Below are 15,724 nucleotides of genomic sequence, written 5' to 3' on the forward strand. Positions count from 1 at the left end.
GCTTCATAACAAATAAATGCCAACCAGTTTAGCTTATTCCGGAAAAGGAAAAGTAAATATAATAATCTGCATATATGTTTAAAACTTTATATTGATCCACTTTACTGAGAACAAGAATTGTCAGCATTTAAATTTTTGGGGTCTATCACAATGACAAATTGTGGATCATGTCAGCATTTAAATTTTTGGGGTCTATCACAATGACAAATTGTGGATCATGTCAGCATTTAAATTTTTGGGGTCTATCACAATGACAAATTGTGGATCATGTCAGCTGTTTTTTTATTGCTGCCTATTGAAAACATCTTGATTTAATCCATGAGATAATATGGGTAATCAGAGTGGTTCTATGGTCTGATTTTTAGTCAATTCAGACAGTGGATTTTTTAGTCTGGGCAAAACAGTCCTCAGTTGAAGACTTTACTCTAATGTTTAGTTGTTTTTTTTATTGACTTAAAAAAGAAAATTCGTATTGTCTGGAAATTTTGTTGTTCTGTTGCCAACAATTGCATATGTTTTAAGGAAAATTGGTTTTGAAATATGATCCAATACATTTTTCTGTAATTGCATATAAAGCAGTAAAAACACATTGTACTTTGTTTAGCATGTCTTTATTCTTTGACAATGCTGAAGAAAAAAAAAAGTTCTGGAAACAAATAAACAAATGCATCACTGACTAAGTAAACATACTTATTTCCCAAATCAACTGTATTGTCTAAATGTAGGTTTACATTGCTAATCAATAAAAATAGAAATAATTTGGAGATGAGTGCATTTTGCTACCAAACACACCCACCCAAGAAATGTCATAGTAACGGTTATCATCTACTCCTCTGCAATTTGTGACATGCATCGAAACAATCTTCGACATGGTGATTCAGCAAGCTCAGAGACTGTCTGAGGCTACTTTAGGATCTGAAAGTCTGCAACACCCAGATTTCTATAAATATTACTATTAAAATGTAGCTTGGAAATTGAGATATATGTTGTATTCTGTATTTGTTAAAATTGCTTTAAACAGTAATTATTCACATTATCATTTGTACAAAACTGACATTGGCATTGATCTCAAAATGGAAATAACCTGCGATAGACGAATGACACTGGCCAGTTATGTAATAGAAGAATGCGGTACATATAACTAATTAGCTGATTAACTAAAAGTACTGATATATGTATTGTGCCGAGATCGTAGGGTCTAAAACTTGCACCATTACAAACAGACAACAAGTCCTTTCTCCCTCTGTCTCTCAAATGTTTTGCTTTGCCCATGGTACATATAAACATGAGCTTGTCAGAATGGAATTTGATCTTCTCTTGGGAGATTGGCAAGTGGATTTGTAAATCCCTGCTTTTATTCATCAGAAATTGTCAATCATTTTCTCTATATTACAGTTTGTTACAGAATGCATTCATAAAATATTGTCAGTACATGTATCACATCTCACTATACTATGCCTTGTAACTCATGTTAAAAATTAAAGTGCGTGGATTGGTTTAAGCAAGGAAGTATCACAAGGTTATATAAGTAGAGGTCTACAAGTAACTGTGTAAAAATAGAAGGCTGCAAGTAAGAGACAAAAAGTGGAGAGTAATACAAGTAACAATGTGTAAATATAGCAGATTATGAGAAGCTGTGTTTAAAACTAGAGGGATAATATTAACATTGTGTAAAAGTAGAGGGTTACAAGTAACAGTGTGTAAAAATTAGAGGGCTACATGTAAACAGTGGGTAAAATTTAAAGGCTACAAGTAACGGGGTGTAAAAGTAAAGAACTGCAAGTGACAGACTGTATACATGTCATGGGCTGCAGGTAACAGTGTATACATGTCGAGGGCTGCAAGTAACAGACTGTATACATGTTGAGGGCTGCAAGTAACAATGTATACTTGCATAAAGCTGCAAGTAACAGACTGTTTGCAGGTAGAGGGCAGCAAGTAACATACTGTGTACATGTACAGAGCTGTAAGTAACAGACTGTATGCATGTAGAGAGCCACAAGTAACTGTATACATGTAGGGAGCTGCAAGTAACAGACTTTATACATGTAGAGAGTTGCAAGTAACAGCCTGTATACATGTTGAGGGCTGCAATTAACAGACTGTATACATGTCAAGGGCTGCATGTAACAGACTGTATACATGTCAAGGGCTGCAAATAACAGACTGTATACATATCGAGGGCTGCAAGTTAGACTTTATACATGTCGAGGGCTGCAAGTAACTGCATACATGTAGAGAGCTGTAAGTAACAGTCTGTATACATGTCGAGGGCTGCAAGTATACAGTGTGTACATGTCGAGGGCTACAAGTACCAGATTTTATACATGTTGAGGGCTGCAAGTAACAGATTTTATACATGTCAAGTGCTGCAAGTAACAGACTTTATACATGTCGAGGGCTGAAAGTATGCAGGTAACTGCATACATGTAGAGAGCTGCAAGTAACAGACTGTATACATGTCGATGACTGCAAGTACACAGTGTATAAATGTAGAGGGCTGCAAGTAACAGACTGTATACTGTAATGTAGAGGGCTGCAAGTAACAGTGTATACATGTAGAAGGCTGCAAGTAACAGACTGTATACATGTACTGTATGTACATAGAGGGCTGCAAGTAACAGACTGTATACTGTAATGTAGAGGGCTGCAAGTGACAAGCATTTTATAATAGACAGTGTAGAAGTAGAGGTTTTTTTAAGCCAGTTTCTGGCTGCTTAATGAGAATGATGGTAATCAAGAAAATCATTACCAATTAATCCAACCCAAAACCGACAGGACTTTTAGTAATAAATAGCATTCAAGTGTGCTGCCCTTTGGTGAATAGCATGTCCATTCATTCAGAGTTTGTTCCATTAATATAATACATATTGTGTTAAAACATGGGGGTACATAAATTACATTTTCTTTAACTCCAGGTAATTCATGTTTAGTGACCTTGACTTTGGCCTAGAAACCCATCCTGTATCAGACCTTCACCTGACCTTGAACCTCTAGCCTGACCTTGAACCTCTAGCCCTTAGGATACAATACCCAGTCTTGGTAGTGTAAAGGGTTTGAAAGAACGCAGTGCGTTTGGCTGTGACATCTTCCAGGACTGCTATTAGAATGCCATGGATTCTACCTCACTCTGCAACAGCTAGGCCTACCCATATCGGTATTTTTGGTGCATAAGTACTAACATCATAGTTGTTCTTGAATTATGTTTCTGTTTTGGTGTGTTTGAGTGTTGAGTAAGCTTTGCTAGCATAATGCTGTAATGTGTGACTACAAACAGAATAGACAGTGGATTTGCATTTGGAGAATTACCCCTTAGATCAGGGTCCCTGCTATTTACACAAATCAAACAAACCACATATACCCTGCTATTTACACAAATCAAAGGAACTACATATACCCTGCTATTTACACAAATCGAATGAACCACATATACCCTGCTATTTACACAAATCAAACCAACCACATATACCCTGCTATTTACACAAATCAAACCAACCACATATACCCTGCTATTTACATAAATCAAATGAACCACATATACCCTGATATTTACACAAATCAAACCAACCACATATACCCTGCTATTTACACAAATCAAATGAACCACATATACCCTGCTATTTACACAGATCAAACGATATATACCCTGCTATTTACACAAATCAAACGAGCACATATACCCTGCTATTTACACAAATCAAACGAACCACATATACCCTGCTATTTACCCAAATCAAATGAACCACATATACCCTGCTATTTACCCAAATCAAACGAACCACATATACCCTGCTATTTACACAAATCAAATGAACCACATATACCCTGCTATTTACACAAATCAAACAAACCACATACACCCTAGTCCAATAGTGATGAAACTATATGAGTACAAAATTTAAACAAATGTTCAGGTTAATTGTTTTACGATAGGATGGAGTTCTAAAATGTTCAGGATTAATCTGATTGGTTGACAATGTGATTGAGCAAATCAAAGTATGATTTTGAATCTTCAGAGTTTTCAGAATGAGTTTAACTTTCATTCAGTTTCCGTTTCTTTGAGGCCAGATCTGCCAGCATATGGTGCAAGGTCATACTGGGATGCATTTCATATAATTGTGTGATCTATCCTGTTTTGTTGTAAGGGTACATTTTATATCCTGTTTGTATTTCGTGCTTACAGGATCTATTGTATGGCATGTTACTGTGCAGCCTATCAAGTTTGTATTTGATGCTTACAGGGTCTATTGTATGACATGTTATTGTGGAACCTATTCTGTTTGTATATCATGCTTACAGGTTTTTTTGTATGACGTTATTTTGAGATCTATTCTGTTTGTTTTTGATGCTTAGTGGGTTTATTGTATGACATGTTATTGTGAGATCTGTTCTATTTGTATTTGATGCTTACAGGGTTTATTGTATGATATGTTATTGTGTGACCTGTTCTGTCTCAAGGTCTTTTGTACGACTTGTAGTTAGGGCATTCAAGCTGTTTAGGGGATTCAAGCTGTTTTTGGGGATTGAAGCTGTTTAGGGGATTCAAGCTGTTTAGGGGATTCAAGCTGTTTTGGGGATTCAAGCTGTTTAGGGGATTTAAGCTGTTTTGGGGATTCAAGCTGTTTTGGGGATTCAAGCTGTTTTGTAAAAAACATGGAAAACAGTTGGTATTTGGTCATTAGGAACTATAAAATGCAAATTAAGGTGTTGAACGATGGATTTTGTTTTCTCAAAAATTTTTGAAAACCAGTTAGAATGCTGAAGGCTTTTTGAATTTAAGGATAAAAATGCTTAAACAAAATAAATTATTTTAGTGTCAGCCAGCTTGCATCACTTTAAAATTGTGTGTGTGTTATTGTATTGCCAGCCAGTACACCGGTACTTCTCTGTAAAATAATGTGTGAAATTTTAGTGCCAGCAAGCATATTTCCCAGTAAAATAATGTGTGTGAAATTGTTGTGCCAACTAGCATATTTCCCTGTAAAACAATGTGTGTGAAATTGTAGTGCCAGCTAGCATATTTCCCTGTAAAATAATGTGTGTGAAATTGAAGTGCCAGCTAGCATATTTCCCTGTAAAATAATGTGTGTGTGTGTGTGTGTGTGTGTGTGTGTGTGTTTTCATGTTTCAGCTACAATTTGGATAGATACAGACATAATTGTGTTTTGAAGTACTTAAAATAAGTTCTGAATTGAATAATTATGATTGCATCTATAAAAACATGACATCAGCAAAACTTTTAACACAAGTTTTAAGGAACCCCTGGACTGATTGTTGTTAACATTAAATAGCCATATATGGTGGTTACTGAAGGCATGTTTTGTTGACAATCAATCAGCTTAATTAATTAGCCTAGGGATAATCAGCTACTAATCTACCTGAGCTCAATACAGTGTTTCAATTGTTCTGATAATGTTCCAAAACTTACTGTATTCAGTCTGTCAAATGGACATTTATTTTGATTCTTGTACCTGCCTTGACTGTATGTTTAAACCCCCATCAAGAAAACTGCAAAACATGGTAAAGTGATCACCTGTAACAGGTATTATTATTTACATGTACAAGGTGTAAAATATAGTCCGCTATATGTGAACTAAGCATTTTTATCTACACGAAAGCTCAGATACAGTCCTATTGATAATACAGGAAAAACAATGGAATAAAAAAACTCAAAGCGCTTGTGGTTAATATATTTGGTTTATTTTATATATATATATATATTTTTTTTTTCTTCTCGGGAATGCTTTACAGAGGAAATGAATGAGTTAATTGAGTGATGTCGAATATTGGAGTAATTCATGTTTGAATCATCAAAGTATTGCTACATCTCTCACTTAACTTGTATATTATTTTCTTAGGTAAATTGTTAATTGAAATCTCTAATGGTTCTTCTTGATGTCAGACTTGGGCCTTGATCTGTCAGTTAGTTCTAGTATAAATGCATGGGTTTGACAATTTGTTTATCAAATGTGATACATTATCTTGATACAGTGTAGTCTTTCCTTGAGATAGTTAGAAGTATTTTAAGTAGCTACTCAAATACTTTCCATAATTTTGGATGACCATGAATTTATAATAGATCTAGACTACTACAATGTGTCAATTCAATATGATAGTTTTCCTCACAATTTTTAAATATGACTAAGACCTGATTTTCAGAATGTTTTTTAATTTTTGATTGTTTTAATTGAGTTTAATTTTACTTCAGGAAATATAGTTTTGAAAAAAATCTTTCCTTTGTCAACAGAACTTATTGGTTTTTCTTTACGATTTTTTTTTTTTAATTATCCTTAAGTGCTCATTACAATTGGCACCATTTTGTCTTTGGGAAGGAGATATTTTAAAAAGAAAATCCTTTTGCTCTTTGTTGAAGGAGATAATTCTTTTTTACATGAAAAAATGTTCTGTTTTTAGTTGAAGAAATAAAAATAGCCCAATTTAAAGGAAAATATGCCATTGTGTCTTGATAAAATGGTTGCTTTTTAATATATTTCCACCAATGCATCAAGCTTTACAGCTTTACGCTGACATGGAGCATGCTTATAATGAAATAATTAGGACCCCCACCCACCCATATGTCATTGGAATAGCAAGAACCCCCACCCATGTGTCAGTGGAGTAGTAATACCCCCCCCATATGTCATGCTTTATTGGGTATCAATATGTCTATTCACTTCTCACTAACGGTCTCAGTTTGTTGGTCTATGTACTAATTTCCTGTGTCATTTACAAGTAATACTTCTCCTTACTTTGATCTCAGTGCCAGGAAATAGAATGCACAGCTTTAAGTCTGAAAGACCTTAGAAAATACTAATTCAAAATTGACTTGGAAAATTATATATTGTCACCATTTAGTATTTACTGTGAGAACTTAGGTTGTAATAACTGGAATGTGTGATTGTTGTCTTGGAAGGTAACATATAATTTATTTATTTTTACTTTGATCTGTGATTGGATGTAAAGATATAGTGTGGATTGAATTAAATCCAGACATTCTGAAACATGCATGAAGCCAGTAGTTTGCTTTGGATACTATTCTGTACAAAGGCATGAAGGATATCAAAGCATTCCTGAAAATAGAAAATTGTGTCCCAGTCTAAAAAACTGACACAACCATACACACATTCAAACATACTTTGCATCTTAGATCAAAACACAGATTGTACACAGGTTCTAACAAACATTAAGACAGTTGTTGTCAAAGAATCTAACAAACATTGTTACAGTTGTACACACTACCTAAAATATGTGTTTATGTAATGGTGACAACATATCTTTAACAAGATTTCAAATCTGTACACCTCCCATTTTTTTCAGCATTATTTAGTGACAGCTTTTAGTGACTCACACATGTACCGCACAGTTTTAGGTGATTTACATATGTACCACACAATTTTAGGTGACTTACATATGTTCCACACAGTTTTAGGCAAATTTCATATGTACCATACAGTTTTAGGTGACTTTATATGTGCCACACAGTTTTAGGTGACTTACATGTGTGCCACACATATTAGGGTGACTTAATATGTGCCACATTTTTAGGTGATTTACATATGTACCATACAGTTTTAGGTGACTTACATATGTACCACACATTTTTAGGTGACTTACATGTGTGCCATACATTTTTAGGTGACTTAATATGTACCACAGTTTTAGGTGACTTACATATGTACCACACAGTTATAGGTGACTTACATATTTACCACACAGATTTAGGTGACTTGCATATGTACCACAGTTTCAGGAGACTTACATATGTATCACACAGTTTTAGGTGACTCACATATGTACCACACAGTTTTAGGTGACTTACATATGTACCACACAGTTTCAAGTGACTTGCATATGTACCACACAGTTTTAGGTGACTTACATATGTACCACACAGTTTCAGATGACTTACATATGTACCACACAGTTTTAGGTGACTTACATATGTACCTTATAGTTTTAGGTGACTTACATTTGTACCACAGTTTTAGGTGACTTTACATATGTACCACACAATTTTAGGTGACTTACATATGTACCACACAGTTTTAGGTGACTTACATATGTACCACAGTTTCAGGTGACTTACATATGTGCCACACAGTTTTAGGTGACTTACATATGTACAACAGTTTCAGGTGACTTACATATGTGCCACACAGTTTCAGGTGACTTACATACATACCACAAAGGTTTAGGTAACTGATATATGTATCATAAAAAGTGACTAATATATGTACCACACAGTCTTAAGTGACTGATATATGTACCACATAGTTTTAGGTGACTGATATCTGTAATACATATGTACCACATAGTTTTAGGTGACTTACATGTGTACCACACATTTTCTATGGGTATAAAGGTTTCCATGTATGGACATCATATATCTAGATTTCAACATTTACAGCATATATTTGCCCTTCCACTCTCTACTTCATTGTAAGAATAATTACAAACTCAAATTAACAAGTTTGACAGCATCCCTGTGGGTATTAAAGCCAGGTCATGAGGTTACTGTCAAAAATCTGGTCAGCAGTATACTGTCCCTCTTCACCTTGTGGTCACATCATGTATGTTAACTTTCACTGGCATGTGCTTGACACGTTTGGACTTATACTAAAGATAGAACTTAACCAAAGTAACAAGTCGTAGTTAGTAATATTCTAAATGACCTTAAAAGTAGACTGGACAACATCATCATTTTCAGATCTGTTTGTTTCATACTATCATCCATTTATTACACAAGTGTACTTCCTTGATAGACAGAAGACCAGTGGCATCGCTAGGGGAGTGCGGGGGGTGCGGACCGTACCGGGTGACACCATCTCATAGGGTGACACCAAAATGAAAAATTGCAAATTTTACAGAGCACACACTTCTCTGTCTAGTCGGATTTCATAAGCGGATAACCGATCATAGTTAAATACATGACTAGCAGGCACAGCAGTGGCGTTGCTAGGGGGATGCGGGGGGTGCGGACTGCACCGGGTGACACCATCAGAGAGGGTGACACCAAAATGACATTACTAAGGATTCTGTATGGTCTGTTACGGAAGGAGGACCATGGGAGTGACACCATGAGCTACCGCACTGGGTGACACCAACCCGAGTGATGCCACTGCAGAAGACCAAACATTTGTCAAAAGCAGAACTTCACAGATCACCTCCAGCCAGATTAGACTCCATTTTGAAAGCAAAGTAATTATCATTAATTGACCCATACTAAAAAACATTATGATACATGTCATCTCAAGGACAATTATCATCATGCATATTGTATCAACAACAATTATCACATTATCATGATTGTTGTTGTTGTTGTAGGGTTTAACACCATTTTTCAGCACACGATAGACTATACATGGCGGCCAGTATTATTGGTGGAGGAAGAACCCGGGAAACCCCCGGGAAGAACCACCGACCCATGAGAAGCTACTGGCAAGCTTTCTCACATACCCACATTGGCCGAATCTGAGACTCGAACCCAAGCAGACAGAGGTGAGATGGCAGTGATCAGTAACAGAGAGCGCTTTAGACCACTCGGCCACTCGGGCCCCCCATTATCATGACATCAAAAACATTTATCATGATACATAACATATCAAGACAATTATCATGATACATAACATATCAAAGACAATTCTTATGATACATCACATATCAAAGACAATTATCATGATACATAACATATTAAAGACAATTTTTATGATACATCACATATTAAAGACAATTATCATGATACATAACATATCAAAGACAATTTTTATGATACATCACATATCAAAGACAATTATCATGATACATACCATATCAAGACAATTATCATGATACATAACATATCGAAGACAATTTTTATGATGCATCACATATTAAAGACAATTATCATGATACATAACATATCAAAGACAATTTTTATGATACATCACATATCAAAGACAATTATCATGATACATAACATATGAAGACAATTATCATGATACATAACATATCAACGACAATTTTTATGATACATCACATATTAAAGACAATTATCATGATACATAACATATCAACGACAATTTTTATGATACATCACATATTAAAGACAATTATCATGATACATAACATATCAACGACAATTTTTATGATACATCACATATCAAAGACAATTATCATGATACATAACATATCAAGACAATTATCATGATACAGATTATATCAAAGAAAATTTTTATGATACATATTTTGATCATTATATAACTTCATTGATGACACCTGGGTTTATTGTTCACAATTGATACAGCTGTGTGGTCCATTGAATTGTTTTGTTGACTGGTTTCATGACATCAGTGCCAAAGAAATAGAAAATTAAGTAACAGTGATGAACCATCAGTGCTGGTAACTGACTAATTTCTGAGCTCAAACCAGTTAACACTAATTGACTTTTTTTGAACAATTTGTTGTTTATTTGAAATTTGATTTACCATTAATTAACAATCACTCAGAGTTCATCATTTATTCAACTTTGAAGTTGCAGGACTTCCAGCCAATCCTGTATTTTATATGATTCTCAATAAAATTCACATATTTCTTCGATTCCTATATTTTTTTTCTCCTGAAATTTCCTAAATTCCTATAATTGTATATTGCATGGCAACTATTTTCAGGTCTTTTCTTTGAGAATAATGATAAGAAAGACCATAAAAGGTATCACCACACTAATGAAATTCTTTATTGATTTTCTTCATTTTATGCACTAATTCAATTCCTTATCAATTTCTTTCATTTTTCCTCACTAATTAAATTCCTTATCATTTTCCTTAATTTTTTTATGCTTGTGATGAAATCCAAAAAATTAATTAACCAGTCAGATGCACTGTCTTAACTTACGTTAGATCCTAACTTGAACAAACCATAATGAATTCAAAACCATATTAAAACAATCAGCATAGGTTATGCTGCATTTTCTGAAATTAGTTGATTTTTTTTCTGCAAATGGCCTCACTAGAACTGACCAAAGGACATCCGTATGCCATTTACTGTCTATCTGACAGCCAGAAAGCTAAATTCAATAAACATATCATTGTCTATGTAGGCTTTAATGCTGCTTTCTATTCAGTGCAAGTAACATTTTTCACTGTTAGCGAATCTCCAGGAAAAAGTCAAAGAACAAATGAGAATTATTTCTTTAGGGACTTCAGTAGGCTTCAGTAAGAGCTGATTGGTTAATTATTTCCTTTGGGACTTCAGTAGACTGTAGTCAGAACTGATTTGTTAATTATTTCATATGGGGCTTAAGTAGACTGCAGTAACAGGCTGCTTGGTTAATTATTTCCTATGGGGACTTCAGTAGACTGCAGTAACAGGCTGCTTGGTTAATTATTTCCTTAGGGGACTTCAGTAGACTGCAGTAACAGCTGATTGGTTAACTATTTCCGTAGGGGCTTCAGTAGACTGCAGTCAGAGCTGATTGGTTAATTATTTCCTATGGGGCTTTTAAGTAGGCTGCAGTAACAGCTGATTTGTTAAGGATTTCCTTGAGGAGTTCAATAAGCTGCAGTCAAAGCTAATTGGTTCAATTAGTGTGTTACATATAAAAGAATTGATCTTGATGACTGTACGTGAGTTCCTGACAGTATATTTGAAATTATTATTTCAATGAATTTTATTATAACCTTTTAGTAATTTGTGTTTTCTGTTACTTAGAATGATGATAGTCAGGCAATAATTTAGCATGTCATTATTCCTCTGTCCTTTATTATTTCCTATTAAACTCTTTGGGGGGGAAGTGCAAATTCCTTTTGGATCGCAATACTGCCATTTGTATTCAAAAAAATTTGTCTGGGAGGCATGAAGTTTAAGAATTAGAAAACACTGAATACCTGCCATCTTATAAGGTACACCATGTCTGGTTTTGACAGTGCATAATTAATTTGATTATTAGTTAATTAATAATTATACGATTCATACAGTATGTCTGGTTTTGACATTGCATAATTAATCTGATTGTTAATTGGTTAATAATTATATGATTCATACAAGATATTGAAGTTTTAAGTGATTCCTGACACTATTATGTGCTTTGCCTACTATGAATTGACCATTATTCATGGAGAAGAAGATTTCATAGTGGCTAAATACCACAGATTAAAATGTTTTAGGCCCAGTGAATGGTAATTATTGTGTGATAGTAATAGTACGACCATCCCCAAATGCAGAACGTACCGTAAGTGCCAATTAAAATATCAGAGGCAAAAAATTGAATGCAAATAAATGAATGTACGTAATATGTGATAATAAATTATGTAAGGTTAATTCTGAATAGTATGATTACATGATGGCCATGATAGGCATTGTAGTTCTGAAAGATTACATGATGGCCTAGATAGGCATTGTAGTTCTGCATGATTACATGATGGCCTAGATAGGTCTTGCAGTCCTGCATGATTACATGATGGCCTAGATAGGCATTGTAGTTCTGAATGATTACATGATGGCCCAGATAGGCATTGTAGTTCTGCATGATTACATGATGGCCTAGATATGCATTGTAATTTTGCATGATTACATGATGGCCTAGATAGGTGTTGCAGTCCTGCATGATTACATGATGGCCTAGATAGGCATTGTAGTTCTGAATGATTACATGATGGCCTAGATATGCATTGCAGTTCTGCATGATTACATGATGGCCTAGATAGGCTGTGTAGTTCTGCATGATTACATGATGGCCTAGATATGCATTGTAGTTCTGCATGATTACATGATGGCCTAGATAGACCTTGTAGTTCTGCATGATTACATGATGGCCTAGATAGGCCATGTAGTTCTGCATTATTACATGATGGCCTAGATAGGCATTGTAGTTCTGCATGATTACATGATGGCCTAGATAGGTGTTGCAGACCTGCATGATTACATGATGGCCTAGATATGCATTGTAATTTTGCATGATTGCATGATGGTCTAGATAGGCATTGTAGTTCTGCATGATTACATGATGGCCTAGATATGCATTGCAGTTCTGCATGATTACATGATGGCCTAGATATGCTTTGTAATTTTGCATGATTGCATGATAATCTAGATAGGCATTGTAGTTCTGCATGATTACATGATGGCCTAGATAGGTTTTGTTGTTCTGCATGATTACATGATGGCCTAGATAGGTTTTGTTGTTCTGCATGAGTTTTGATGGCACCAAGCTGTTTTGTGTAGTTACTTGGACATGCAGGTCCTATTGTATCTTCATGCAATTTGGAACAATGCAAGTTAATGATGATCCGATACATGGGATATGAGTCATGATTTATACAAAGGAAAAGATATCTACAGAAAAACTTTACAATTTTTTTAGTCTAGTCTGCTTAATGATTTCATTGACATGAAGATGGTACTATAGAAATAAAAATGACACAGAGTGGAGTTAAACTGCCTGCATAAATGAATCAGACAAACTAAGTAAGAAGCAAAGGCTAATGTGAAATTTTTATGTAAGCCAGGCAGTATGTCTTTAGTAATTTAGTATCCTGAAAGAGTAGCTAAGGTATATAAGTTTTTGTAGGTCACTGTATCCCCTCCTTACTGCAGAATACTGAAGAATTGAACTAGGTTTTGATTCACTGCATCATAATGGGATGTATTCAGTTCAGTTCGGAAATTTGATATGACACATTATATTAATTGACAAGCTGTCATTGACCTTACTTAGATATGGGTAATTTGATAGAGTGTATGAATATTCTATGTGTGATGCATTCATTGATTTTATAAATGGACAGCGTTTGGAAATATTACGCTGTCTACTGAATTACCATTCTGTATGGAGTGTTTAACTTTGGTGCAGTTGACTTAAAAAAGTTTTATTTTCATTCGAGATTTTTGGGGAATACTTTGAATTGTCTCTAGGTATTGGAGTTGTATATTCTTTTCAGTCTTGGACAACTTACTGAAATCTTTTTGTGAGAATGGTGCTTACAAATATTGAGAAGGTAAGTTGCAATATGTGTACATAATGTACTGGCATTATTGATGCAATTAATGCAAACATTTGCCATCATTGATCAGCTGAGGTGGGATGGGGTGCTGTTGCCTATATACACCTAACAGTGATGTAATAAGGAAATTTTAATCATAGTAAATTACCTACTGTGGATTCAAATGACAAAATAAACTGGGCCCACTTGTACCAATTATAGTCAAACTGGAGGACAAATTAGTCACTTTTTAAGCAAAGTTTTAAATTCTGACAATCAGGTAATTGAATTCTGGACTTCAGTTTAAAATTTAGCCAATCAGATAACAGGTTTTTGGGCTTAAATTTAAGTTCAGACATAATAATTGGTATGTTTATGATCAGTTTGTCAGACATACAGAATTAATTGAAAAATTATTTTCACTCAAATATTCAAACAGTGGAAGCAATATTAAAAGAAACTAAGTCGGATAAACAAGGTTAGACTGAACCTTGTAATTTTCGAAAAACAGAATTCTGAACAGAATGCAACTGCTCAGTAGGACTATCTATAATCAGTGTATGTCTACATGGTGAATACATGGTGATGGTACTGGCAATAACAGTCTACATAGTAAGACTACCAGTATTCACTGTGTGTCTACGTGGTGATGATGTTGTTGTTCTAGGGTTTAACACCATTTTCAGCACACAATAGGCTATACATGGCAGCCAGTATAACTGGTGGGGGAAGAACCCTGGAAAACCCAGGGAAGAACCACTGACCCACGAGAAGCTTCTGGCAGGCTTTCCTGCGTACCCACGCTAGCCGAGCCTTTGGCTTGAACCTAGGCAGACAGAGGTGATGTGGTGATGCTACTGGCAATTACAGTCTACATAGTAAGACTGGGGACCCTGAGTGGCCGAGTGGTCTAAAGCGCTTTCCGTTATGGATCACTGCCATCTCTCCTCTGTCTGCATTGGTTCGAGTCTCTGATTCGGTCAATGTGGGTATGTGAGAAAGCTTGCCAGTAGCTTCTCGAGGGTTGGTCATTCTTTCTGGGGATTTCCCGGGTTCTTCCTCTGCCATTAATATTGGCTGCCACGTATAGCCTATTGTGTGCTGAAAATGTTGTTCAACCCTACAACATCAACAACAACATAGTAAGACTACCCATATTCACTTTGTCTACATGGTAATGCTACTGGTAATTACAGTCTACATAGTAGGACTACCAGTATTCACTGTGTGTCTGTATGATGATGATACTGGTAATTACAGTCTACATAGTAAGACTACCATTATTCACTGTGTGTCTAAATGATGATGTTACTGGTAATTAGTCTGCATATTAAGACTACCAGTATTCACTGTACTGTGTTGATCATTGTAGAGTCTCCTTTGTCGAACTAATGATAGTCACTGTACCAGCAATGACTACAATCTATATTGGTAGTAATTGCTGATAATTACTGTATAGTCTACCAAGTTAGACTACCAGTATTCACTGTATGTCTACATGGTGGTGCTACCAGTAATTAGATTATACATAGTAAGACTACCAGTATTCACTGTACGTCTTAAAGGTGATGCTACTGGTAATTACAGTCTTCATATCAAGACTACCAGTATTCATTATACTGTTGATCAGTGTATAGTCTGCTTTGTAGAATTAATGGTAGTCACTGTACCAGTAATGACTACAATCTATAATGGTAGTAATTGCTGGTAATTACTGTATAGTCTACAAAGTAAGACTACCAGTATCCACTGTAATGAAGTCATTGTGC

At 35.2% G+C, this 15,724-nt stretch overlaps 1 protein-coding gene across 10 annotated transcripts in view; it reads left to right on the forward strand.

The window, feature by feature from the left end:
* LOC149774642 (cytosolic carboxypeptidase 3-like) overlaps nucleotides 1-15,724 on the forward strand; it is a 365,035-nt gene that overhangs the window by 128,107 nt on the left and 221,204 nt on the right. Inside the window, exon 1 of one of the 10 annotated variants that reach the window (XM_089944933.1) lies at nucleotides 2,976-3,157. The exons of the other annotated variants lie outside the window; for them this stretch is intronic. Within the exon in view, the coding sequence (XP_089801059.1) occupies nucleotides 3,109-3,157 (49 nt within the window). The 5' untranslated portion in view covers nucleotides 2,976-3,108. Of the gene's footprint in view, nucleotides 1-2,975; nucleotides 3,158-15,724 lie in introns of those variants that run through there. 10 annotated transcript variants of the gene reach the window in all.

The sequence above is a fragment of the Sinohyriopsis cumingii genome, unplaced genomic scaffold, assembly GCF_028554795.1.
Source record: "Sinohyriopsis cumingii isolate HCF-2022 unplaced genomic scaffold, ASM2855479v2 utg000160l, whole genome shotgun sequence".
In the NCBI taxonomy this organism is placed as follows: domain Eukaryota; kingdom Metazoa; phylum Mollusca; class Bivalvia; order Unionida; family Unionidae; genus Sinohyriopsis; species Sinohyriopsis cumingii.